The sequence below is a fragment of the Lemur catta genome, chromosome 8 (genome assembly GCF_020740605.2).
Source record: "Lemur catta isolate mLemCat1 chromosome 8, mLemCat1.pri, whole genome shotgun sequence".
Taxonomy (NCBI): Eukaryota; Metazoa; Chordata; class Mammalia; order Primates; family Lemuridae; genus Lemur; species Lemur catta.
In genome coordinates, this window is record NC_059135.1 from 22,704,575 (window position 1) to 22,732,293 (window position 27,719).

Here is a 27,719-nt window from a genome sequence, read left to right on the forward strand (position 1 = left end):
CAAAGGTAGTACTGGTAGAAAAAAATAGGGGAAGCTAGTGATATGTATATTAATGAAATAAATAGTACAATTTTGTGAAAATAACTTTGTTACAGGTTATCCAATAGCCTAAAATTTCTTTGACTGAGATAGAACAATTCAAAAATTGGTAAACATTTTTCTGTTTTTCAAAAGAATGCATTGTACAATGAATAATAATTAGATTATGTATGATATTGATAACAGTTGAATAACAAAGACACATTACAGAAAGAAGAAAAGTACTGAACTGTAAAAGAAATGTTATTCATCTAACAAATTCCAACAACTATTTCTTAAAAGATAAAAAAAAATCTTATTTAGTAAGGATTTTTATTTTTCTTTCCTCCAGAAAGTATACAATTTTAGGACTGAAAGCAGTTTCACACACTACCTTCTTCCTGTCCATAAAACCTCTTCTCCATTGTGAGTGCCCACAGGCATGTGCACATACACATACAAACACACACACACTGTTGAAAATCATCTTGGGTATGTTATATCTGGCAGGAAAGTAGGAGATTCCATAAAGAGATTTTCTGCCAGATTAAAGGCTAGTTGTTAGGGGATATTGAAGAAGTTAAGCAAGCAACATCATTTCCTGGCAAGAAAACATCAATTTGCAGATGCTGCTACCATTTCTTGCAGGTCAAGAAATCTGCTTATGTCACTCTGTGAAGTGGCAGATCCTCAAAAGGTAAAGTAATATTCTGCCATTCAAATTCAGATTCAGCTTGGAAGAGCTAACTGCCAACTCACTGGTTTACACATAAACACATAGGTTGAGGGTACTGAAATAGTCACATAGATGCTTTGCTTCAAGGAAACTAGAAGTAATGAACTGCTCCCCTTGTGAGTTTTTGGCACACTTAAGAATATTTTATGAAAAAACAACTGGTACTGCTGGAGCAGGAGAGTGAGCAACAGAAAGAGAAAACTTTGCCTGCTAAAATCATCCACAAGAGGATTTTATTGTTTTGCAGCTAAAATTAAACCAGTAAATTATTCAATATAATGTTGATGTCAACAGCTGTTGCCATTCAAAATGAGACCTTTTGCTGTTTTTGCAAATCTAATTACAGTGAAGCCATTAGGGAAATGAAAGTGAGATCACAGAGCCATAGTCTGGATGTGTGGCTGATGTGTCTTCCTCTCAGTTCTTTTAAATCCTGATTATATAATTTTAAAAAACATATATAGTGGAGGGAAGTAGAAATAGGGAGCAATGAACAGAGATCAATTTACTGTAGCAGCAAAATCTGGATTTCGGTTCAAAGGGAGGATGATGGTTTAATAGGGAACAAATCTCATCAGATCATTTGGAAACTCCAAGTAAATAGGGAAAAAAAATGATTTTAGCAAATTATAGCTGCAGAATTATGGTGAGACAGAATTTGAATATTGTACTTCTCGGCATTTTCCATGGTAAATGTATTCTCTTATGACTGACTGACTCCTCAAGGATTTTTGGTTTTGTTTTCATTTAGCTTTCTGCCATCCTTTTTCTGAAAGCCTCCATATCGCCATGTTCACTCACTTCATAAAAGTGCTACGGTTGCAGCCCCAGAGTAAAAACTGCCCCCAAGAGTTGTATTCCTAAATTCTAAATCCCCATATGTTGTCTATTGCTGTGCAACCACTGTGCTTTGAGATCTTTTACTGAAGTGATGAGGTGTCCTGTGCAGTGAGTCCCTTCTTTGCAAATTGTGCACATGGACATACGATCTTTCTCTAGAAATATCACAGGGGCAGTGGGGATGATGGTATGAGTGACTGTTTTTATTCTTAAATACATGTTAATAGCTGACCTATCAGTAAGTTCGAGTTCACCAGGCCAGCTCCACTTTGGAAAACAGCTTTTCTTTTCCTAATATGCAAATATTCTGTCCAATAATTCAAGAACCAAGTTAATGGAAATACTCTGTCAAATCACACTTTTTTTTAGAAGTTCTTACTTTGAATACTGTTTAATGATTTTCTGAATTTAAAATTATCTGTATAATACCTCAAAAGCACTTTTACTGCTCTAAAGGTACATTAAATTTATTGGCTATATAATAAGTTCTTTAGATACTTTTAAAATAGGTTATCCATTTAGGCCCTATCAAAAGATTCTCGCTAATATCCCAGGAGGAAAAAACAATGACAACAACACAACATTGCCTCTTTTTGTCTGGACCTAGACAACTCCTATTTTAGCAGCCTTTTCTCATTTCATTCATTCTTCAACTTTGTTAAATTGGATATTTACTCTGCATCAGATATAGTGACAGGCAAGTTAAGAAATGAGCAAGATGCAGCTCTTGACTTCTATGAACTCACAATCCAGTGAATTTATATTCTTTAATTTCTGTCCTCTATTAGACACCAGACCCTTCTCCATAGCATTTTGAAAGGATGAGCAAGAATTAAAAACTTAGGGATGATATTCATATTTGAAATTAGCAAGATAGAAATTTTAAAAGAAGGCTTATAAACTACTCTTAGCATGTAATTAAATGGTAGTGAGAGTGGAGATTATAGTTCCCTCACAAACATCACTTGAGTCCATGCTAACTTAATGTCAGTTTAATTTCGGTTTTGTTTCAAACCAAACCTACATTTTAGATTGGATTGGAATGTTTATTTCATGGGGAATCTTATAAAAATCTTATTATATGTTTTTGTTAATATTAGAATCATAATTTCATATTATTAAATTTCACACATGCCTTAATCTTGTTTATCAATCCTTTTAAATTTATATCATGAAAAATTTCCATTGATAGAGAGGACAGAAGGGCTGCTTGTAGAAGTATTAAGTCTATAATCTTTCAATGGAAAATTTAAAAAATTTCCTCCATTTCCATTCCAAAAGTTAAAGATTTTGTCAAAATATCTAAACTGTGTTGGTTATATAGGTACATCAAGGTACTTATAAGTCATTATGTACCAACAGTTATTAAATACACCTAAATATTCAGAAGTCCAGAAATTGTTTTGGAGTATTTAAATTAGACATACTACAGTTTCTTTTACTGATGTATCTGTAAGTATACTTTGGAACACTAATTTTTTTTGAGAATTTTTGTATTATTCCACATCTTGATTGAATCCCTTATTTGAGATTCGACTTTTTAAAAATTTAATGTTTCTGTTATTCTATGATCTTGCCGAATGGATGTAAATTGCATATGCTAATTAGTTGCTTATATAAAGTGCAAAGAGTTGAGGTGCAATATATATCTTTAAGCATACAATGGCTCATATTTAGAAAAGATGGTGCCACATCAGTCCTATTCTCATTCTTCTTTTTCTTTCGTATTTTTTTCTTTCATCCTCAGTTTAAAAATATGTTTAGATCTCAAAAAGACTGCATAATCCTCTCAACAACCTTTCTTGACCCTACATCCTGGTCCCTCAGTCTCTCCCCTCTATTTCCCCTGCCCGTATTTTCCTATTTGCTTCTCAACTCACAGAAACCTAAATTCTAGTGACTATGACAATGACAAATAAAATTAACTCAGGAATTCTTATTAGACTTCTCTGCATTTCACACTGATAATCAGCCCCTCTTTCTTGAAGTTTTCTGATTTGGCTTCTATGACACTGTAGTCAATTGATTTTATTCAATTATATTTTCCCATGCTTTTAGTATGAAGAGCCTATCTTAGTTTATATGCTATTAGAGTTTGGAAGGTTCTAATCTTCAGCCTCTCGTTTTCTCACTTTAGATATCTTCTTCTGCTGTCTATCCACTTACATGGCTTCTGCCTTCTCCTGCATGGTATTTCAAACGTGTTCATTCTACCCATACCTGCTTACCTCGCTTAGCAACAGACGCATCTTCCCAACTGCTGAGTAACATTTTTACCTATGTGTAGGACAATCACACCAACTGTAGACACACAAAACTGAAATTATCAACCACTCCTCCCCTAATACATGCATGAAGAATCCTGTTCTTCCTCTTGGATTTTCTCAAAAATGGCGCCACTATTCTCAAAGCTGGAAATATAAATCATGTTTTAACTCTGATCCTTTCGTATCTTTCATTAAATCAGCCAACTTAATCTATTATTCCCCGTATCTTTTGAGGCATATCTTGAATCTGTCCCTTTGCCACTTTCCCAGTTACCATTTCCCTGGTTTAGTCCATCATCTCTTACATGGACAAAAATATTATTTGTGGCCAAAGAAGTCTACCTGGCCCTCACCTGACTAGCCTCCACAGGGCAAAGGGATACAAAGATTTGTATCTATGTAGAATACAAATCTAGCAATCTCACTATTTCTTTAAAACCCTACAGTGATTTTCTATTAAGTTTGCTACTAAGCAAATAGTTATCAAAATCTGGCTTCCATCTAATGCTCTAGCTTCTTTTTTTCTCTCCCTGTTGTCTCACATTATGTTCTCCAACTATTAAAAGTTGTTGGTAGCTGTTCATATACACTGTACATTTCTTCAGATCTATGTTTTTACTCCTGCTGTTTCTTACCCTTCAGAAATTTCTGCTACTCCAACCCTAGCTCTCAGCACTCTAAACTTCAGCTTCGCACATCCTTCAGGAGGGTTACCATGACCTTCTGCTGCTGGACTGGGTGTCCCTCCTCCAAAGTTCCCTAAAACACTTTTTCATGTCTATTATTTAATTTATCACATATACAATACACATCTGTTTATGCATCTGTCTCCTTCATTAAATTCTGAGCTCACTGAAAATAGGAAAAGTGTCTAATTCATCTTTTTTCTCCCTCCAGCTCCTAGAACAGTAGGAACACTTAGTAGGCATGTAACAGGTTTTTGTAATAGATGAGAATCTTTCATTATTCACACTTTGCCCTCAAGATGAATTTTTGAATTTTTTTTTATCTTTCAAGGGTTATTATAAAGACAGATTGCAAACTAACCACAGCTTTTTAGATTCTCACTTGGAAATAAAATGTTGACCAATAATTTTATAAAATGACAGTACTATATATGAAAGCATTTTGAAGACAATATAATAGGAGAAATAAGTTCTTCGGAACAGAATAAAAAGAAAACTATATAAGATAATTTGAAAGCTTTTTGGTAGTTAATTTGCCACTTTTAGCAATGGTGTTGATTATGGATTATACATAATACCAATTCAATGCTATGTACTCTATTTCTCATTTGCTTGCCTTTTCAGAGACTTTTATCACAGGTGTATTTGCCATATTTCTGTAGGTTAAAATTTGTGCTGCTCAAAATGAATCCTCAAAACAAAAACAAGAACAAACCAATTTTCCTGTTAGTAGGAGTATTATTACAGATATTGATGAAGCAGAGAGATAGTGACTTAATTGTTATATACATAATTTATATTAGTTCACCAATGTTTAGAGTTTTCTAAAAATATAATAGATATTCTGGCCTCACATATGGGTACCTTTTTACATCATTATATAATGATCTTAACTTCAGCTCCTTTTTCAATTTTGAAAATTAAGAGTGGAAAAAATATATAATCTTTATTATCAGCCAAAGTAGGCAGTTCTAGAAATAATAGCTGTAGGAGGAATCTCAATAACGCCCTGGAGCTATCTATCTTTGATGGGAGAAAAGGGAAAGAAAAAAATTCAAGTACATTGAAAGATGAAAGAAATAATACTTCTATAATAGTTCAAAATGAAATTCTAGGGACTGTACATTAGAATTCTGTATACTTACATAATTCAATTTAAATGTTAATCTCAGTGTATTCTTTAGTTACCTGGGTCTCAATTTATTCATTTCCTTGCAGAGTATTTATTTATTTTTGTTTGAGTTCATTATTATGGCAGGTTAAAAACCTGTTTTTGTTTGCATGTTATGGCACCGCTATTTTAAAAGAGAGCGTCAAGATAAAGTGCAGTATGGTGAAACCAGTTAATTTGCTTTTTAAATAAATTCATGTTTAAAGATAAGTATGTTTTAAAGACAGTCACAACCAAGGACGAGAATAATGTGATTATATAAAGTATCCATGAAAATAGCATTAAAGTATGTTAACTAATTTTCTGCCAAAATAAATCTTTAGTGAGCATTAAGCATCAGGTTATTATATTATTTTGAATTGCTCATATTTCCTTTTCTATTGATTTGCTTTTTACTTAAATGTAAGGGCTTTTGGAAGAAACCATATACATTAAAACAATTATAGTCATTAAAATATCAAGTTATTCATCAAGACATATAATCATGAGTGATGCAAATGAATTGAAAGTATTAGAAATGAGCTGTGTGTGTCTGGAAGTTATCCACAGAACCAGGGTAATATTTCCTCTGCTGTGGACATGTTTCTTTGCATTCCACTTGGGTGGTAATTACAATTCATTTCTGTGTATCCATCAAGCAATAATCTTCTTGCTGGCTTGAAATCCGTGGTGTTCCAAAAATTGTCTAATAACTGTAATTCAAAATTTAACACAATCAGTATTTATTTTACTGATTCTTTAAAAAAATGACTAATTTTTCTTTCCTTGTATTTTTGTTTTAAATTTGCATCTTCTGCAGGTGCATAGGCTCAAGTATTGAAGACTGCATCGGCCTGATGGATAGGTACTTGGTGTGCTTGCTTCCCATGTTCTTCCTCCGAGGCTCCATGTGTGAGCACTGGTGCATGTGTGTGCATGTCGCTGTGGATGGAGAATGATGTTTTCTGTTCTGTAATTGCCTGCAGGTGTAACGGTCCCACTAGTCATGACTGCATTTACTACCCATGGACGGGCCATTCCACTTTACCACAACATGCTAGGTAACATCTACCATGTTTCCATTTTGTCGCTCAAATCCTTTCCCAGTTATCACGGATAAAAAGTACTAACCAGTTCGGTTAAGTTTGTAATATATTAAATTAGAGAGTTTTGAAAGAGGAAAAAACACTTTTCTTTTCAAGCTGTCTTTCTTCTTTTTCCTTCATTCATTATGATTTCAGAGTCCTAATTAGTAATGCCATTGATTTTTAATTTTGTATAATTTAAATAAGATTTTGAAGTATTAATATAAAACTTTAATAGAATATTTTTGTTCTTAATTCTCTAGATGATTGCATGATTGCAAAAAGAAATATTTTTAAGGGAGGAATTTGCAAAAGTTGATCCATCTTTGTAAGATGTCTGTTATTTGATTCAATTTCTGATTTTACATTATTTTGAACTGGTTGGTATATTCTCTAGGTACATGAATTACCATAGACTAAAGGCAATATAGAACATATTTTGTGCAGGTAAAAGTATAACTTGAAATTCAAGAACAAAACATATTACTCATTTTCACACAAATACCTATACACTAATGTTTATAGTGGTTTTATTCATAATCACCAAACGCTAGAAACTGCTCAAATGTCCTTCAGTGGTGGCACATACATGCATCATAACACTACTGAGCAATAAAAAGGAACAAGCTGCTGATACACCCAACAACATAGATGGATCTCAAATATATTGCACTAAATGAAAGAAGCCAGACTTAATACATACTGTACGATTCCATTCATATGGCATTCTGAAAAAGGCAAAACCATAGAGACAGGAAATCAATGTTGCCAGCGGCTGGAGTTCAGGGGGTGAATTTGACTGCAGAAGGATAGTTAATTTGAAAGAATAATGGAACTATTCTATGTCTTGATCATAAGAATGGTTGCACAAATGCATATGCTTAACATAAATTGTAGAACTGTACATTTTACCATTTATAAATTATACATCAATGAACCCAACTTTTAAAACATCTCATAGAACACTTCTTAAATAGGAAAATAATAACTTTACAATCTTATATAGAAATATACTTTACTTGTGAAACAAATTAATTGTATGCTTTTGGAAGAGAGAAAGTAGTGGTATAGTATAATTAGCAAAATGAGATTTTGGATGAAATATTGCCTTTTAATCTAAACTTTTATATTAAAATATACATAGTGTAAAAGTGCATAAAACATAATTATAAACCTTAGTGAATTTCCCCAAATGAGACATTTGTGTAACCATTAGCCAGATCAAGAAAAAAAATACTAACAGAACCGCAAAAACCCCATTGTATGCCATTCCAATTGTAACCACTGTCCTAAATTTTAACACCATAGGCTAGGTTGCCTGCTTTTTAACTTTATATAAATTTAGTCATGGGCCAAGTGTGGTGGTGGCTCATACCTGTAATCCCAGCACTTTGGGAGGCCAAGGCAGAGAATCACTTGAGTACAGGAGTTTGAGACCCAGCCAGGGCAACATAGCACGACCCTGTCTCTACAAAAAGTTAAAACAAAAATTAGCCAGGCATGGTGGTAACTCCTATAGTTCCAGATACTCAGGAGGCTGAGGTAGGAGAACCACTTTAGCCCAGGAGTTTAATGTTGCAATGAGCTATGAGTGCCATAGCACTTCAGCCTGGGCAACAGAGCAAGACCCTCTCTCCATAAAAGAAAAAAAAGAAAAAATTAAGTCCTACAGTAAGTCATACAGTTTGTAGTCTATGCATCTGGCTTCTTTTGCTAAATATATTTATGAGATTCATGTATGTCACTGAATTTGCTCTTAATTTCTTAATTCATATAATACTGCCTTTAAATATTTTTAAGTGATCAAATAAGTGATATGCCATCTTAACAAATTGGTTTTTAATGAAATAGAGAAATTAAATTATAAAAAGGAAGTATGTGCTAGAGTTAATTGATTTATACAACAGTGGCACTTTGACACTTGGGCAAAATCAAGATGAGTTAATGTAGTTGTTTAGAGCAAGGTAAAAATTATGAAAAAAATGAGAGACAGAGAATGAAGATGAGAAAGCCTAAGGCATATAGTGCAGTTTTATAAGCCAAGGTCTATTTTAGGGTGTTCCTATATTTATTAATGTGAAATACTTTCTCCCCCTTAAGATCTTTGTCAAGTCACTACACTATCACTTTGAAGAGTTTTTTCACATTTTTTTAATGATTTTCTTATAATAATTCCAATGGATTACTCAAAATAGTATGGTGAAGTGTGCTGTCACTGGAATTCTTCTGAGTTCAAAGCCAGGCTCTACCATGTTTTGATGTGTGACCGTGGGTAAATTTCTTAAGTTATCTAAACTGCACTCTCTTCATGTATAAAATGGGAATATTACTGTTGTTCATAAATGGATTGTAAAGATTGAATGCATCCTTAGAATAGTGTTTGGCTTATAGAAGTCACTCAATAAATGTTATTATTTATCATTTCTCTATGTATCAAGGATTCTCAAACCTTGGGAATGGGAGAACATGCCTCCCAGGGAGAGGAGACAAATCTCTATGGTCATCCAGGGAGCTTCCATGTGTACCTCTAGCCCTTTGGATGGGCTCCTTGAAGGAAGAGAGAACAGTTCTCTCTCTTTACCTTGAGACTCTCCATCATAATGAGGGCCACCAGTACTGATGGCTATAAATCATAGGCTCATCTTTAGAGGCAGAGAAAAGGTCAAAATGACAGACATAGATCACTTGTGGTTTTTAACTCTTCTAACTGAGGTTATATGACTCAAAATCATAGTATATCTTATTAATATTATTGATTTAATATTTTCAAAATTTATACAAAAGCATTATTAGGATTCTCAGTCTTCCATACTCCATAATTCTCACTCTAAAACACCTAATTCATATTTGCCTTTTCATAAATAGGTGATCATGGCCAGTGATTGTATAATCACTGTATAATACAGTACAGTAATCATTGTATAATACAGTACAGCCTATCATTCCTAAGAAAAATCACCTGTAGCCCATTGTACAGGTCTTTACAAGGGTTCTTGAATGTGAATGTCTGAGTTCAAATGTTGGCCCTACCATATTTCTTATCTGTAAAATGAACATGATAACAGTAATATGTAAAATGAGAATTATTATACCTCGTAAGATTGGTAAGAGGATTCAATGAGAGGATGCACAGGAGCCATCTATAGTGTATGTTCATTGATGGTAGTTACTACTCTAGTTGAAATATTGGCATAATAATTTCTGAAAATCTCATGAAATTAGTAATTTTTGTATCAGCAGGGCATTAAAATAATAGGTTAGTGACTATGGAATTGACATACCAAAATTTCTCAGAGTTTAAGCTTTTGAATTTTATATCAATCTTGTAAGTGCAATTCTTTCAAAGAATTGGTAGCAAATAGCTTATGGTTCCTTCCAGAAAACCCTTGATATCTTTAATTCATACCTGTTTTGAACTTAAATATAAAGCAGTGTGACTCTGTTTTTCAATTATATTGACTTGTCAGAATTAATTGACTTGTAGGGGTTGTTTACAAGACAGTTTGAAATTTACATGAAGGATTTAACCTGAATGTTTTAGAAAAGTGTTTATGACCACAGAGCATTTTGACACAAATTGGGTGAGAAGGGAAAGTAACAAGTATCTCCTTTTTCAGGTCCTTAATCTTGCAGTAAATGCTTGCCTCTCTGTGATGGGGTCGGTGTACATTTCACTGAAAACAGAGGACTAGTCTAGTAATATTTTAAGTCATTTTCCATTTTAAATTTCATCATGGTTTTTTAAAACTTCTGTCAATTGATTAAAGTGAATCTTACATAACGGGAGGACAAAAACACGATTGCAAATAATTGTTTTAAGTATCATAAACCGTATTTTAACTGGGAGATTATCCAAATGCCTAGTTCTCTTTTAGTCACAGAAAATTACATTGAGCATGTCAATGTGGCCATTTCAAAATATTCAGAGTTCATACTCCCTACTGCCCCATTATGCCATATTCTGTTTCCTAAACCAGCAGGAAAAAAGATTGAAGATTTAAATGAAAACAGGTGAAATGTTTCCAATCTTGATTGATTTTCATTTACTAAGCAATGTTATTCTTTCCCAAGCCTGCAATCTGTGAATTGGTTTTCCGCACTCCATTTGCCTTACAGGCTGCTGCTAGAATTTCTTCCAGGAAGATTGGATATGATAAAATAGAATGTTTTTTTTGTTTTTGTTTTTTTTTTACCTTTAGTCTCCTGGAATATGTTACTTATAATGAAAATAATACTTGATATTTTAGAACTTCTCCCTACTTTCCTTATCTGAATTAAATGCCTTAAAAATAATATCTACCTTTAATAGTTTTCCTTTTACATCAAAAATCCTATAAAAAATATGTTCAACAAGTTTTTATATTCTTTTTGGTATGTTGTTATTTTAACTCACTCAGATGCTATTTTCATATAGATTCTTATAGAACAAAGTGTTAGATTCTATTCTATTTTAGATTCTTTGTCAAATATATGTCCAAAGTTTTTTTTTTTTTTAATCTTAATCTCTTATTCCTATAGGGCCTAAATTTGTTAATCTCAGTAAACAAAGACTCTATTGGCAAATTCATTTCTTTAGTTAGGGATAAAAAATGGAAACTAACAATTTTTAAATTTGTGAGAGAAATTATTAAAACTACTAGATATGTGTTCAAGCATTTTTATCTGTCTACTTGCTCAAATTCAACTATTCTAGGGGCTCCCTGATATAAAATAAAGTAATTGAAACTCAGTTTAATTCTCTAAATTTCATATGGGCAGCAATTTGAAACATTTTATATTCCTGTCATATTTTAATGCCTATGTCATACTTTTACTTTATGGTATAGTGGTTATTACCTAAGAGGTCACATAACAGTTTATCCTTTAGCAGTGTAACCCACGTGTGATCTGAGGGAGATGATGTGATACTCTTGGCAACACTTTCACAAATGGCATAATTTTTTTCTTTGTTTTGCCCCCAAGGAACTTAGTTGATAACTTGTATCCAAATCAAATGCTCAAAATTGCCCATAGATGGTGACCTCAGATGAATGGCAGTTGTATTACGATCCCTAGGTCCAATAAATAAAAGTACACAGCTTGTTATTATAAGTATATCCTCAGTCCACCATGTTCTATATATTAAATTTACTTTTGAATTCAAGAGAGTTTGAAGAGGTGAAGGAGAGTGTGTGAATCTCTTCTTTTCCAGATGATTTTTATTCTACATTTCCCAGCAACCAAAAAATACCCAAATTATCAGAGAATTAAGAGGGAAGAGTAAAACATCTCAGCTCAGTTGTTAATTACTGCTCATATAGTTCATGTAGTTACTTTAAACAAAAGTATTTAACGTCACATTGCAAAATGTGCATACATTATTACCAAAGCTTTTAGAGATGCTAGAAATATTAATATTATATTCAAACTCACTAACTGTAAAAATGTGACCAGAAGAATCCACACTTACGATTGAAAGTCAAAAGAAGTTTTCAAGAGCATTGACTTTATGACTGTAATAGAAAGTCTAAAGATAGCAGTATTAAATTGGAGAGATGTTGATTATACTAGTTAAGGGTCAAAGCAAAAAATTCAATGGGTAGAGTGAACTATTATAAATACTTATCTTTCATTCTTTCCCATGAGCATATTTTTATGGCATAGAAATTCCAATGTTTTATAATTATTAATATCTTATTTGGAAAGACATCAGGATTGCCTATAGTCTATTACCTCAAAATATCTTAAACATAATTGAAATTAACTACTGACAACCTCATGTCTGTTATTAGAAATAAAAACAAAAAAGAGGTAGATATTCCTGAAGCCTTGACTCCTTTCTTTAGACAGATATTTACAGATTTAGAAGTGCTTTCTATGTACATTCCACAATTTGACTGCTGGCATTCTTTTCTTATAAAGTACAACCTAGAGGTATGCATATATCATCAGGATCTATAAAGTAAATATATAAACACTTTGCAAACATTTCTGTAGATGGGACATAATAGGGATATATTTGATAGTATGTAAAGGAAGAGGAAAAGTAGCAGATATGACAAAATAACCAGAAAAATTCCTAATAAAATTACCTTATACTTTCCAAAGGACTAAGAAGTAAATATGTTAAACAAATTATATAGGTAGGCAAAAAAAAAAAAAAAAATGGCAACTGAAAAAACTTAACCTGGCCCCCTACTAACGTCTGACATGAAAGTTATCAGTAAAGTATTGAGTGCTAAGGCAATGCCTTCTCATCTTGTCAGTGCCCAAATGCTATTAATTGAATGACTTCAAATTAATATGCTATAAAATTATTAGGTTTATCAAATGTAGCATATATCTTTGATTATATACCTAACTACTCCTGGTGTTCAATTATTAAAAGTATGCTTAATTTATGTGTAAACTGATTTCAATTCTCCACAGGAAAAAAAAGGCAGAATAGTTGTCTAACTGTGAATGTACTGAAGTAAACTTGGACAGTGTGAATTAGTGAATTAGTATCTATGCTATGATAGTTTGGCCCCCAAACCTATTTTGAAATTCAAAATATTGACCTGTATTATATATGTGATAGCTAAAATGATAGTAATTAAAAAAAAACAAACCTTGTGCTTAGGAAAAGTGAAGGGACCACTCAATTGTTATTTAAGTTTTCTATTCCTGTGTAATTACATTACCACAAATTTAGCAGCTTAAAAAACAAAACAAAATATAGTTCTATAGGTAAAAGCACAGGCTGGCATGGCTGGATTCTTTCCTTAGTGTTTCATCAGGCTGAAATCAAGGTGCTGTCTGGGCTGTGTTCTCACTAGGACTTGGAGTCCTCTACCAATTTCGTTTAGATTGTTGACGGAATCAAGTTCTTTGTGGTTGTAGGATTGAGGTTCCCAATTTATTGCTGATTCTTGTCCCAGACTATCCTCAGCTCCTTGTAGCCATGTGCATTCTTTGTCATGAACCTCCCCACCCCATCTTCAAAGCCAAGGGCAACGTGGCAATGCTTCAGATCCCTCTCATACTTTGAATCTCTTAGTTTTTACCTCTCTGATCTTTAGACCCACATTTGAAGGCTCATGTGATTAGGTCAGGTCCATGCAGATGGATATATATAAGGTGTATATATAGGCCAGTAGCTGTAATCATGGAACCATCTTCAATTTCTACCTATGACATGTCCTACCATGGTGACCTAAGCATATAACATTTGCAAAGGTGCCCTTCTTATTTTTTTATTGTTGTGCAGGGAACTTAATTATTTTCTGCATCCCATGCAACTTTGCCATATAAAAGTACCTTTATGTCTGAGAGATAAATCAGTCATACTGTCTTCAAATAATTTATACCAGTCTTCCCTCCAAAGATCCTGCAGCAAGCAATGAGGTATTATGTTAGAACTACAACCAGGGTGTTATTTGTACATTTATATAGTATAAGGTAAAGTCTCTATGTCCACCTTGGCTCCAGGTGATCAGTACTTCATTAGTGAGCAGTGGTACCTTAGTGATATACCTTAGTGGTATAATTCTGACCAAGGCACTCCCGGGTTAACACCACTTTTATGGTCTTTTCCTTAAGTCGTCAGACTAGTGAGTCTTACCTAAGATTGCGCTAGACCTGCACTGTACAACACGGTAACCACTAGCCACGTGTGGTCATTGAGCACTGCCAGTACAGTTAAAGCAAATTGAGATTCTCTGTAATTGCAAAAAATACAATTTTTGAAGATATATTATGAAAAAGAAAGTGTTAAATACCTCATTGATAATTTCTAATATTGATTACATGTTAAAATGTAAAGACTGTGGATATATTGGGTAAATAAATAAAATTTTGTAATTAATTTCATCTTCTTAAATATGTTTACTAGAATATTTTAAATTACTTATCTTGCACTATGTATCTGTCGGACAACACTGCTCTTGCCCAGTCACCATGAAACTTTGATTAGATATTCAATTTTGGTAATATACACAATAAGAACAGTGGAAGGAATGTTTTTGCATGTTCACAGAAGGGTGTTTATTTCATCACTTTCAATCAATTATAGATGGATGAGTCAGACAGATCCAAGGACAAAACATCTGTTTGCCTGAACCCATTGCATGTACCTGCATCTTTCTATGTGCACACAGACAGTATAAATTTCTACAAGAGAAGACTAAGTTATGATAATATGGGTCTGCATTTAGGATTCCCAGTTTCACCTACTTTTAAAATTGAAAATTACTCAGAGTTGGGATTATACTATGCAGACCCTCTTAAAATTGTGTTTTATAGCCAATATTTCTATTAAAATATTGTTTCAATTTTTGTATGTCACAAATGAACAATACTTAAGCAGAAAGATTGCTTAAGTCAAAGTTTCTGTTTTTATGCCTGCCATTTATTCAGAAAATATTCAAAATTGTCTCTTCACATAATTCAAGCATATGTTGTATTAGACCCTATGTAAGTATCTTTTTTTTTAAAGTTTTCTATTTAACTAAAGGAATCTAATTAACTGGGACCCCCTTCTGTGATGTGGTTATATAAAATGATGTGTAGATATTAACTCAAATTGCTCTCTTCATGCTTTTTCTTATTACCTCAGCACATTCCCTAACTAATCATTCTTTCATAAACATACAATTATTTTTCTATACTATGTATATAGGCAGGAGCTAATTAACAGGGAGTACTTTGATTTATCAACAAAATTCCCTCACAGGGATTTCATTTTCTGCTATATCCACCCTCACACCCAAAGTGGTATAATTTCATTGTAATTTCACAATGAGTCAGTACTAAAGAATGAATGACAAGGAAAGGGAAACCCACCTCTAATAAACTCTAAATTCTTATAGCCATTGTAATTTTTATAGCATTCTGTTCCTCTGCTCAGAGTAAAGCATTCCATATGCTTGAGTCATTTATGGAATAATTATAGTTACTTTTAGTAGAGCAAAAATAAAACAACAACAAAAACCTTTTACCATAAAAAGTTTACTTGTTGAGGAGAAAATATTCTTTTTTTAAAAAATGAATAAAGCAAAGTTTATTTTGAAAGCAACTTTATTAAACCTCTGGACCCCAGATCCTAAAGCTCAAATCCCAAGTTCAAATCCCAAGTTCCCAGAGTGGATAGCTAAATTGCTCTACATACAGGAAAGAAAAAACCAAGGGAAAACCAAAACACCAGTTTTATTTCTTTCCCAGAGTAGTGATGCTTTTTACAAAATTTTATCATATTTATCTAGGAGTTTGTTTTTATTACTCTTTAAAAATTCAAAGTTAGGTGTGGTTACACACTCCTACAGTCCCAGTTACTCCTGAGGCTGAGGTGGGAGGATCCCTAGAGCCCCAAGAGTTCAAGGTTATAATGAGTTGTGATCACACCACTGCACTGAAGCCTAGGTGACAGAGCAAGACCCTGTCTCTTGAAAAAAAAATCAGACTATCATATTTAATATTTATGACAAGCATATAAAAATTATCACTATTGCCATTTGCAAATGGAGAAACAGACTCAGAGTAATTCAGCAATTTACAAAAAAAAAAAAAAGAAAACACATAGCTAGTTTCAGAGCAAAGATTGGAACTCAGGTATGTCTGATTCTAGAGACCACATTTCCTCCTTTCTACCAGGTTGGTTCCCACGTAGTAGTAGAACAGTTAAGAGGTATTCTTAGCATGAGGATGATTGAATATTGTATAGCCTACTTAAACAATTTCACTCATTATCTTTCCCTTAGTTCTAACTTTTACCTATTAAGCCTACCTCTAATATATAGGATTTTATAATGCTGTACTCACACAGGGTATTTTATTATAGAGCAATACTTTCTATAATCTAAGCATGTACTCCTCTAATTGCAACATAATGTAATTTTTTTAATATTCTAAATCTATCATGACTAATGTAAAACATACATGAATAAGCAGAGGCACAGGTTTTTTTTTAATCTTTTCTAAAGTGAGAGGTATTTATAAATTTGCAGATTTGAAAAAAACAAAAATGTTGTAGTTCCATTTGAGAAGAGCTTCCACCAGACCTGTCACTAATTCTATTAATGCTGCTATCCCTAGACTCCCTCATCTAAGGTATGAGTAAAAATTCAAATTGCATGGACACTGAAGTAACATAAAAGACAATGTAGTGCCAGGCTGTGGCAGGCACTTCCTTTTTCTTGCTAGCTCATACTGTAGGATTTGGGGGATTGAGCAAAGTTGGTCAGATGTACTAATGCATTTAGGTAGTAGAGTATGAATTCTAGATTGTATATCATTTGGCTCTGGTTGATGAAGTAAAAAGCAATTTCTCCTACAAAAAAATTCCTCCCACTGTTGATACAGTCACATATAATATTTTATGTTTTTAAAAGAAGAAAACAAAACAAAAAAAAAAACCTTTTCCATACATAGTAATACTATTTAACAGTATCCAGCAGTAAATACTCATTATATTTACTACATATCAAGCATTAGGTAAGGTATTGAAAAGGAATGGAGATAAAAATTAACATAATCCCTAATATCATGAAATTTATAGTATAGTGAAAGAGAAAAAGATTATTCAATATCAGCTTATATTACTGGCATTATTCATTATAAGGAAAATTGTAAATGGATTGTGTGGTGTAGGGGTGGTAAGAAAAGAAAAATACAACAGATGACACCTGGTTTTTGACCAGAGTAACTGATTAAAAGGTGATGTCATAAATTGAGATGGGGAAGACTCAAAAGAAAGTGTAACAAATTTTATGAAGAAACTAAAATTTCTGTTAGGGTCATGATAAACTTGAGGTGCTTATTTGATATTTGAGTGAAGATTACATCTAGGCAGATAGATGTAATACTCTGGAGCTTAAGAGAGGGGTCTGAATCATCTGTCATGTTTCAATCCATAATATTAGATGAGAGTCCACAGTAGAAGGTATAGATGGAAAAGAAAGCTGAGTGAAATGGGTGGGGAACTTGGGGATTTGGGGTCACATGTAGCCTTATGGATCCTTGAGTGTAGTCTTTTGACTGAATCAAATTTTGTGAAGTTTGGATTTGGTCAGGGGTCCACACTTGGGGATCTAGAGGACCACATGTGGCCATGAGGCCACAGGTTCCCCACCCCTGGAAGAAGGCTGGAGTATAGCAAAAGAAATTGAGACAGAGTGGGTGAAGGCAGGAGGAAACCAGGTAAGGGCAAAGTCCTAGAAGCCAGGTGAAGGAAGTGTTCTAGAAGGAGTGTGAGCCCATGTGTAATGCTAATAGGAAAGCAAGTATTGACTATCATGTGTGATAAGATGGAGGTTAAAAGTGTTTCCATTGGAGTAGCGGAAATAAAATGGGTTAAAACTAAAATGAGTTAAGAAGAGAAGACAAAACTGGAGACAGCTTGTATATAGAAAGCTACTCAAGGTGTTTGCTACAAGAGAAGGAGAACATGAAATCAAGGGGTAATGATTTCAATAACATGTTTGTAAGCTGATGGGAATGATTCAAAAGAAAGAAAATTCAAATTTCAGGAGATAAGGAACAACTGCTGGCAAAATATTCTATAGTCATCAGAAGGAATGGAATTATCAGTGTGCAGTGGAGAAGTTGGCCATGAAAAAGAATAGAGATCATGTATCCATTGTATCTAGAAGGAATTTAGAGCCTATAGGTACAGATGTAAGTAGATAGTGAATTTGATGATGAGAAGATGGAAAAGTCACAACTTATCTTCTTTAAATGAAATGTAAAATGAGATCATCATTTTAGACTAGAGTTGGGGAGGCAATATTGGAAATTCAAAGAAAGAAAATATTTTAAGTAGTTCATTGAAGATAGACGTCATCCAAGAAGTACAGTGGTATAGCTAGGAAGTGCTGAGGGTCCACTTGATGTGTAGTCATAAATTAAAATGATTTCAGTAAATATTGTGTTTTATTCAACCATGTTATGATTGTTTAAATGTAGACATGGGTACTTGGAAATTTGAGTTTACCCATGATTGAAGTTTTGCCAGATGATTGGAGGTAGAGGCCAGTGAGTTAGGATATATGATATATATGTTATAAATTATAGTAAAGAATCATAAGAACTAATTGAGTAATGAGGGAAGTTGGCAAATAAGGGAGGCTAATAGGGTCAACAATCTGAATATTCCAATAGCATGAAAGATTATTGAAGTAGAGATACCAGATAAGGTGGATTTAAAGGAGAGGAGACCCTAGTCTAAATGTAGGGTACTTGAAATCAAGATTCTGGAGGTGGTACAGTTACTGGTAATGTAAATATTTTGTATTATCAATGTGAGTGGGTGGCTGAATCCATTGGAAGTGAGTAGCAGGGAGTTGGGAAGCTAGTAATTTGGATGGATGGAGAGAAGTAGGAAGATTCAACAAATATTTAGAACTTAAAATTGATTACCAGACTTAACTAGATATGAAGAAATTAGGATAAGAAACTGTTAATAATTTTTTCTAGATTTCTGACATGCAAAATTGGATGAATAAGGGTAACATGAACTGAGATTTGGCCCAGTGGAAAGGTGCTAAATCAGTTATCCTGAGTTTTGTCTTGAATGTGTTGAATTTGTGATGACTTTGACACATCCAAGTGATGCTAAATGGCAAATTAAATATACAGATACAGAAGATTCTCCAAGTGTTGGTATCTTTTGAGAAATTTAGATGTAGTGGAAAGGGAAAGATAGGGAAATAGTTGAAGAGGGAATAATATCAAAAGAAAGATATTTTGAAGATGGTTGAAATTTGAGTCTTTTGGAAGATCTTATAGAGTGTGAAAGGTTGGAGGTGCAAGAGAGGGAAGAGACTATCAATCATAGCAATTTCCTGAAAAAGCTATAAGAATTAGGAGGCAAAGGAAATGTGAAAGGATTAGCCTTGGAGAAGAAAAGACCCTCTCCTTCACCATTTATCAGGCAAGAATAAATACAGGATAGAGAAAGATGCAGATAGATGTATGGCTTTGGTAGTTAAAGTCTGAGGGAGTTTTTGTTTAATGTTCTAAATTTTCTCTGAAGTTGTAGATGAAGTCATCTTGCCAAAAGGGAGAGGGTATGTTTTAGTATGTATGGCATGTTTGAAAGGAGGGATGGTCTGAACAATTAAATGTAAATATAAACTGTGCTGATGTTTGCATTTAAAATATTCTGACATTAATTAACAAATAATCAATAATTTGCAATGTGTTGCTTTAGATATATCCTACTTGAAGGTCACCCTATTTTATTTTTGAAAGGAAAATAACATGCTGTGGTTTGCTATCAGTGACTCTGGACTCATTAAATTAGAAGGCTGTTAAATTCATAATCAGAATCTAACAGCATCCTATATGAATTCTGAAAAATTAACAGATTTTAATACCTGTAGTGTTAATTGCAAAATGCTGATATGTAACAATTATCCCAAATTTCATCATTACTGCAAATATCAGCAATTGTGCAATGTGCAGGTACTGAACATTAGTAAATCAGTACATCATGAAATACTTTTCCTATTTCAGTTTTTTAATATGCTCTCAAGTAAGGAATTATGCAGGAAAGTCCCTTAAAATAAAATTTCTTTGGCTTCTGATTGTACCAATGTTACTAAACTTATCTTCAAGAAATAGTTCTTGCCTTAGCAATTTGTCCATATGCCTTTCTCTTAAATCCAAAGCAAGTAAAAGTAGAATTTATTTATTATCTTGTGGTTAAAGCTCACTAGCCATATTTTAGGTATCTCTTTTTCTTTTTTTTCTTTTTCCTGCTTTACTTAAGGTTGATTATTTTCTGTAATATGGTATAAAATGAAATTTAAAATGACAAAAGTAATGCTCAGTATATATGTGTATGTCATTATGTTGGTCCTTCCACACATTAATATATACGCTAATACATATATACAATAATAAGGGTTCTTGTTTGTTTACAGATAGGGAGGCATACTCTATGTAGTATATTGCAACTTACTTTATTCACTTAATAGTACTTTATGGATAGCCTTCCAGATCAACAGATGTAACTCCTCTTTATGGTTGCATCGTATTCCCTAGCATTAATGTATCACCAATCCCCTATTAAAAGATAGGTTGTTTATAGTTTTATACATTTTACAAATTATAAAATAAATAACATATATATGTGTACATCTGGCATTACAAAAAGTATGTTTGGCTAGGGATTCATTAAAATACATAGAAAATATTCAATTTTATTATTCAAATTTCCTAATAACTATTTGAAAAAGCAAATAGGAAACATATTAAAAATTATAGAAATTACAAGTTAAAAGACATTTGAATTACAGTCTCAATGTAAAATACGTAATCTTATAGTAGATCATTTTCTATTATACCTCTCTAAAATTAGATGAATCCTGACAAAATATGGCTTCCAGATTTTCACCAGAAGTTGCCAAAGACTGCATGATTTATAAATTTCTTATAATGCATTCATAGTTTCATTTATGATATCTTTAATTTTTTATACAGAGGACTTGATGGATAAAGAAATTTAATTTACTCTCTTTCAAAGTTTGTTGGTTTATTAACTGGTTTTAAGTAATCCTAGATGGTCAGCTATACATGTATGTATCTTTAATATTTCAACGATTCACATTATGACTTTGATCCTATATAGTTTGAAATAATTAATAAGTAAAACTTACAGAATAACTTAGTAAGTCATAGAAATGCCTAATTCTTTTATAAAATACTAAGCCTAGATTACTTGGAAAGGCTATTTTTTTCTCTCTATCTCTGTCTCTGTCTTTTAAATTACGATAGATATCATTATTTGATAATAAAGGATAACTGGCATGAATTTTACAAGTTGGTGGCCATTGTATACCATCTTAAATTTATAGTTGTGTTCTCTAGATTGGTTGGTTTGTTTGTTATTGGCTATTTGCAAATAGCTAAATACTAATATACTTAGTGATCCCAAAATGTACCCAAAAAGAGATGACTGTGTTCTCCAACAACTAACTCAGTGCCAGAGGGTGAAGTTAGGGGCCATTAACTGCTATCTCTATTTGCACTAAGAAAAATTGAAATTTTGCATAAACTCAACTGGAATGATTATAAATAAAGATTGGCTATTTGCCTAGATAATCCCAGCTGGAAAAATAAATATATGTAATGTGAAAAATTAAAAGGCAGAGAAGAAAAAAAATTATTGCTGTGCTTCATTCAAGAAATTTAAAAAGAAATACTATGTTTACTCTATATTACTTCTAGATTATTTTCTTAATGACCATTTACAAAACAAAGAGATTTTAAAACATTCTCTCCTGGATGTCCATAAACAATGCATAGCATCACATATGGCTGAATGTTAATAGTATATATAATTTTAATAATAAAAAATAGACAAAGAACAGATTGAAAAATTAATATTCTAGCTAGGAAAAGACTGTTTCATGTAGATGTGGGTTTTTTCGTTGGTACTAATGATTTCTTTTGCATGTAAATGAAATGGTTTCAGGCAAAGTATAAAGTTGTCTTGGTATTATATTATTTCAATGTTATTTGAATTGGCTTAGGTTCGATTTTTTTTCTTTTACATTTTCTGGAGGCTGTGAATCTGTATTCAGAGCATCTGCAGAATCATAACATCTTCCAGGCAATCGCTTTTGAAAAAAAATGGGTTTCCCCATAATTAGAAATGTGTTCTAATTAGGGGTTGGATGTTTATATAAGTTTAAAAAGGAGTTATATTACTAAACATTGTTATTAGATGCTTTAAGATGTGTTTTTGTGAATTCAGTCACAATACACTTCCCCTTAGAATATAAAAAGTAATCCATTCTATATTAAAAACATTATTTAAAGTGAGGTGCAATGACCAAAAACCTTTGTAAAGGAGGGTTTGTTTGTCTTTTCTCCAAGTCCTCTGTGGAGTATTTTAAAATAGTAGGCAGAAACAGCCTCACCCTTCATTTTTTTCCTTGGGTTACTTCCAATCAACTATGGATGCAGAAGTTAGAAAAATTGGATATTGGTGTTTTGCCAAATTAAATGCTAATGAAGAGTTCTGTCTCTTCGTTTTCTCTTTATCGATATCCCAGTACAGATTTTTTTTTTTTTTTTTTTTTGAGACAGAGTCTCACTTTGTTGCCTGGGCTAGAGTGAGTGCTGTGGCATCAGCCTAGCTCACAGCAACCTCAAACTCCTGGGCTTAAGCGATCCTTCTGCCTCAACCTCCCGAGTAGCTGGGACGACAGGCATACGCCACCATGCCTGGCTAATTTTTTATATATATATATATATATTTTTAGTTGTCCAGATAATTTTTATTTCTATTTTTAGTAGAGACAGGGTCTCGCTCAGGCTGGTCTCGAACTCCTGACATCGAGCGATCCACCTGCCTAGGCCTCCCAGAGGGCTAGGATTACAGGCGTGAGCCACCGCACCCGGCCTCAGATTTTCTTGACGTTAAAATTAGGGAAACATTTTACTACTTTTGAATTTTATCACTGTTTGACAATGGATGACAATTAACATCCTGTGTATTACAACATTTGAAAATTCCACAATTCAGAAACTGCATCTCTGAGAAAGCTCTGTAAGCTTCTACTTAGTGTTACTTGTGTAAATGTAAAGTCTCTGTTCCCTTCCCACCTGTATCCTTCTCCAGTGTGTTCAGTAAAGGCTGATGTAGGTAAAGCCTAGTCAATAGCCAAGAGAATGTGATGACGAAGCAGACATAAGAGAAGCTCCAAGGCTAGTAAGTGTTAGCTAGGAAGGGGTAGACCGCTGGTTTCATTTTTTATTTTTAAAAATCCAATTATCTTTAGATAATGCATTTGACATTATCTCAAGGGAAAAGTGGAAAATCTGGACATTATTACTTTCTTCAGTTAGGACCTTATTTGGCTTTCAGGGAAGAGTTGATATGAGTGGCTCTATCAAACACAAGTAGTTTTATGCGTTACTCTATTTCATAACAGAAGTCTGGAAGTGGGGTAGCTGTTGCCATAGGTTCCATGGATCAGTAACATCAGACCAGAATCTATGTCACTTTCTTGATCTTGCTGTTTTGGTAGTAAGATGGCTGCTGCAGCTCTAAGTGTTACGTCTAAGGGCAGGAGTAGAGAGATAGGCTCCATCAGTTCTCCCTGTCTTTTCCCACGATTCCTCTAGCCAACATTTGCTTCCATTTCACTGGCCAGAAATTTGTTGTATGTTCACACCAAGATGCAGAGTGACTAGGGAAGCTATTATTTAACTTTTTAAAAATCACTAGCTTGCAATGTATTAGGGCACAGAGGATTTGGAATGACTATTTGGTTAGTCTGCTAGGACTCTGAATGTGTTGTAGGGGTGAGGGACAAACTAAACTACAACAGGCATACAAAAATAACAACTTGTCTGAGGATTAGTTTCATTGCTTTTAGGAGAAAATATTATCTTACCAGTTACTATGAAATCAGGCATAAGCAAATGTTAGATATGTATCAGCTTCAGTTCAGAGGAACATTACTAAAAAACTCTTCTTATTTTCTTTTCATTAAAGATATTTTAGAATTATGTTTTCTTAAGTTTAAAAATATATAGGAAGTTCTGAAATTACTGTAGAATTTATATGCTTTCAAGAGTTGATTTAAGGTATATAAATATTTATAGAGGTAAACTATTCATTCAGTTGTTTATTCATATAATATTTATTTAATGTTTCTTTTCATGCGACAATAAACTAGGCTGTGAAACATATAAAGATGTCTGTGACACAATTCCAGCACTTAAAAGGATTATATTTAAACTTATAAAAATAGAGAAATACAATTATTTTATCTTTAAGCGCAGAATATGCTTGCTTATCATTATATAGATGAAGAGATGGATGATACATCATATCTAGGGATTAAGTATAAGTATGGAAATGAAGAAGTCCAATGATTGAGTTCTTGGGCCCTCCCAGTTTTAGAGGTCAGGGAAATGAGGAGGAAATAGTAAAAATGACTAAAAAGGACTGAGCAGGTAGAAGAGAAGGTAGAGAAAGGGATATGATGGAACCCAAGGGGAGACAGTGTTTTAAGAAGGGGAAAGTGATAACTCATATAAAATGCTACTTCCAGATTGATAAAGGTTAGCTCTAAGAAATTACTATTTAATTTGACAATAGGGAAACCATTGATGACTTTGGTAAAGGCTGACTTAGTGGAGAGGCAGACACTAAAAATATGATGAGAATTGGTTCAAGAATCAAAAGAATGGAAGTAAAGTGAGCACTTTAAGACAAACTATTTAAAAGATAAATGCAAAGAACATATTTTGCTACTTCCACAATTGTTGCAAATACTAAAAGTCACATCAAGTTGGGAAATTGAATTTTTCAGAAACATATTATTACCTAAAATATCCCACTTAATATTTGATGTATTTGTAATAATTATTGAGAATCTTCTTAGATAATGTTATTAGGAAGAATGATAGAGCCAAAACTAAAAAATAAAAGGAGAAATGATGACCCCCTAACCTCATATGGCTTATAATTTACCTAGAAATAGAAACCAATCCAAGAGAGAATAATCGTAACTATCTAAATGAAGTTTAGTCTGGGAGTGTATCAAAGAAACACGTAAGTATTAAAGAGAGACATTCTTGTAAATATCATAGCAAAATGAAATGAATTGGGTCATGGAGGTGGCAATAAAATTGAAACCACTTATTAGCACTTAATTTACTTTATTTCTGGAACATAAGGTTATTACTATGGAAATGATCAAATTATTTAAAAAAATGAAGTGGCCTCTTTGAGAATAGCTATGTTTAACTATCTTTTTCAATTAAAGAAATTTCTTTGAGCTTTAATATTTAATGCCAAACTTTAAATTCTCCAGAAAGGGGATGCGTGGGAATTAACAATGAAATCAATGTAGGCTTATTACTAAGGCATCTGGCTCCAGCCTGTGTTTCACCCAAGGTAAACAGCAACTCCACGGGCAACAGTATGAACAAGGTTTTTAAATGTATTAAATATTTTTAAGGTTTTTACTCTTGTAAATGATTGGTCTCAAAAAGTCAGTAAGAAGATATAGAAAAAAAAGATATTGAAACGGTAAGGTAGAATTCATGGTATTGAGAGAAGTCAAACCTCATAAAATAAGATAGTGTATCAGCAAAATGATAGGGAGAGGAGGAAGAAGGAAAAAAGAAAAGAAAAAAGCCCTTGAGCTGCACTTTCCTTCCTTTGTATTTTGAACATTCCTAGAGAAAACATAAAGTATTAAAACAAATGTAGAGGGAAGGGTATGTTGTCTGTGATTCTTTTTAATTAAAAATGTGAAGCTATTAATAAAATCAGCACAGATACAGATCTTGAAATTAAAAGAGAAACAAATATACACAGAGATTTTGAATGTAGAGTAAAATGATAAGGAGATAATGGATACCCTTTAGCACTTCAAATCCATAGATCCAAAAGAACTCAGTACTTTTCCTTCTAAATATCTTTCTCCTGATTTCTTCTAAATGTTGTCTTTTTCCTGATTTCTGCATATATGAATGGCATCATCAGTCTTATATTTACTCAGGCATGAGTGTCTAGCCATCTTTGACTCCTGCTTTGTCTCTTGTCACTGTTGAGTTTATACTATTTATCAGTTCTGCTGTTGCTAATATTTTTTTCCTCTGTCTTTTCTGTGCTTTCCTGGTCTATTTCTCATTGTCACTGATGATAACTATTAAAATAGTCAACTAAACTTGTCTTTTCGAATACATCTTCTTTTCTCTGCTTACCTATCTTACAATTTGCTACCAGAATAATTTTCCTAATATACTCTTATAATTATATTTTAACAGAAGGAGAAAAGGCTTTGGAGCAAAACATGCCAAGAGTCAAATCTTGACTATCCATTTAGAATGATTTTGACCATGGATGGGCAAGTTATATAACTTACCTAAGAGCCATCATATATTAATAATCAGTTACACTGGAAGAATTATTTGATATAATATATATAAAATATCTAGTAAAAGTTGCCTTATTCATTAATCCTGCAAGAAATGCCTAGTGACCCTATATCGATGTCAGAAAATCTGGGTATTTTCCCTACAGCTGTACCCACTTAAAGTTCCCTCCCATCTCACTTCATCCTAATCCTAAGTATGCTTCAAGGCCACCAACTCCTCATGAACAACTGAAGATCTTCTCAGAAGAGAACAAGGCTGTTATCATGCAATATAAGTAGAAAACACATCCTCTGAATACAGGTGTGTGATATTTTTTAAGAAAAGCACTTTCTTACTCCCCTTACATAAGCATTTTATCAAAAAATATATATTTTTTTTTTTGGACAGGCATGGTTGGTCATGCCTATAATCCTAGCACTTTGGGAGGCCAAGGCGGGAGGATCGCTTAAGGCCAGGAGTTTGAGACGAGCCTGAGCAACATAGTGAGACCTCATCTCTAAAAAAAATAGAAAAATTAGCCAGGCACGGTGGCGGGCACCTGTAGTCCCAGCTACTAAGGAAGCTGAGGCAGGAGGATCACTTGAGCCTGGGAATTTGAGGTTGCAGTGAGCTATGATGACGCCACTGCACTCTAGCCCTGGAGATAGAGTAAGCCCCTTTCTCAGAAGAAAAAAAAAAATTTTTTTTTCTTTAAGGGAAGAATTGAGGAATCTAAAGTATAATGAAAAAAATCAAAGATGCTTTATGAACAGAATTGTATATAAACAAGCCAAGTTATACTTTAAAAATGTATATGGATCCTCTGGAAATAATACTGCCCTAAATCTGTAATATATAATTTTGCCAATAAACCAGACACAAATGAGCCAGCTTAATGTTTTGATGGATAAAGGTAGATGCAGTTTACCAATAGAATACAATCTCTCTTAGCAACATAGATGTCTGAAGTTACAGTACATAGAATGAGTGGGAATTTGATGCAAAGAAAAATTTTTAAATATGGGAACAACAAATGGTGCCTACAATGACTTACTTCTCCCCCACTTTTCTTCACAGAGCAGTGTTTATGTGATA

At 33.2% G+C, this 27,719-nt stretch overlaps 1 protein-coding gene across 4 annotated transcripts in view; it reads left to right on the plus strand.

Moving 5' to 3' along the window:
- Nucleotides 1–27,719, plus strand: part of ERBB4 (erb-b2 receptor tyrosine kinase 4) — a 1,045,679-nt gene that overhangs the window by 795,366 nt on the left and 222,594 nt on the right. For 2 of the 4 annotated variants that reach the window (XM_045559045.1, XM_045559047.1), the window contains exon 16: nucleotides 6,518–6,562. In XM_045559045.1, the coding sequence (XP_045415001.1) occupies nucleotides 6,518–6,562 (45 nt within the window). Of the gene's footprint in view, nucleotides 1–6,517; nucleotides 6,563–6,683; nucleotides 6,759–27,719 lie in introns of all 4 variants that reach the window. The other 2 variants (XM_045559044.1, XM_045559046.1) reach the window with 1 other exon arrangement.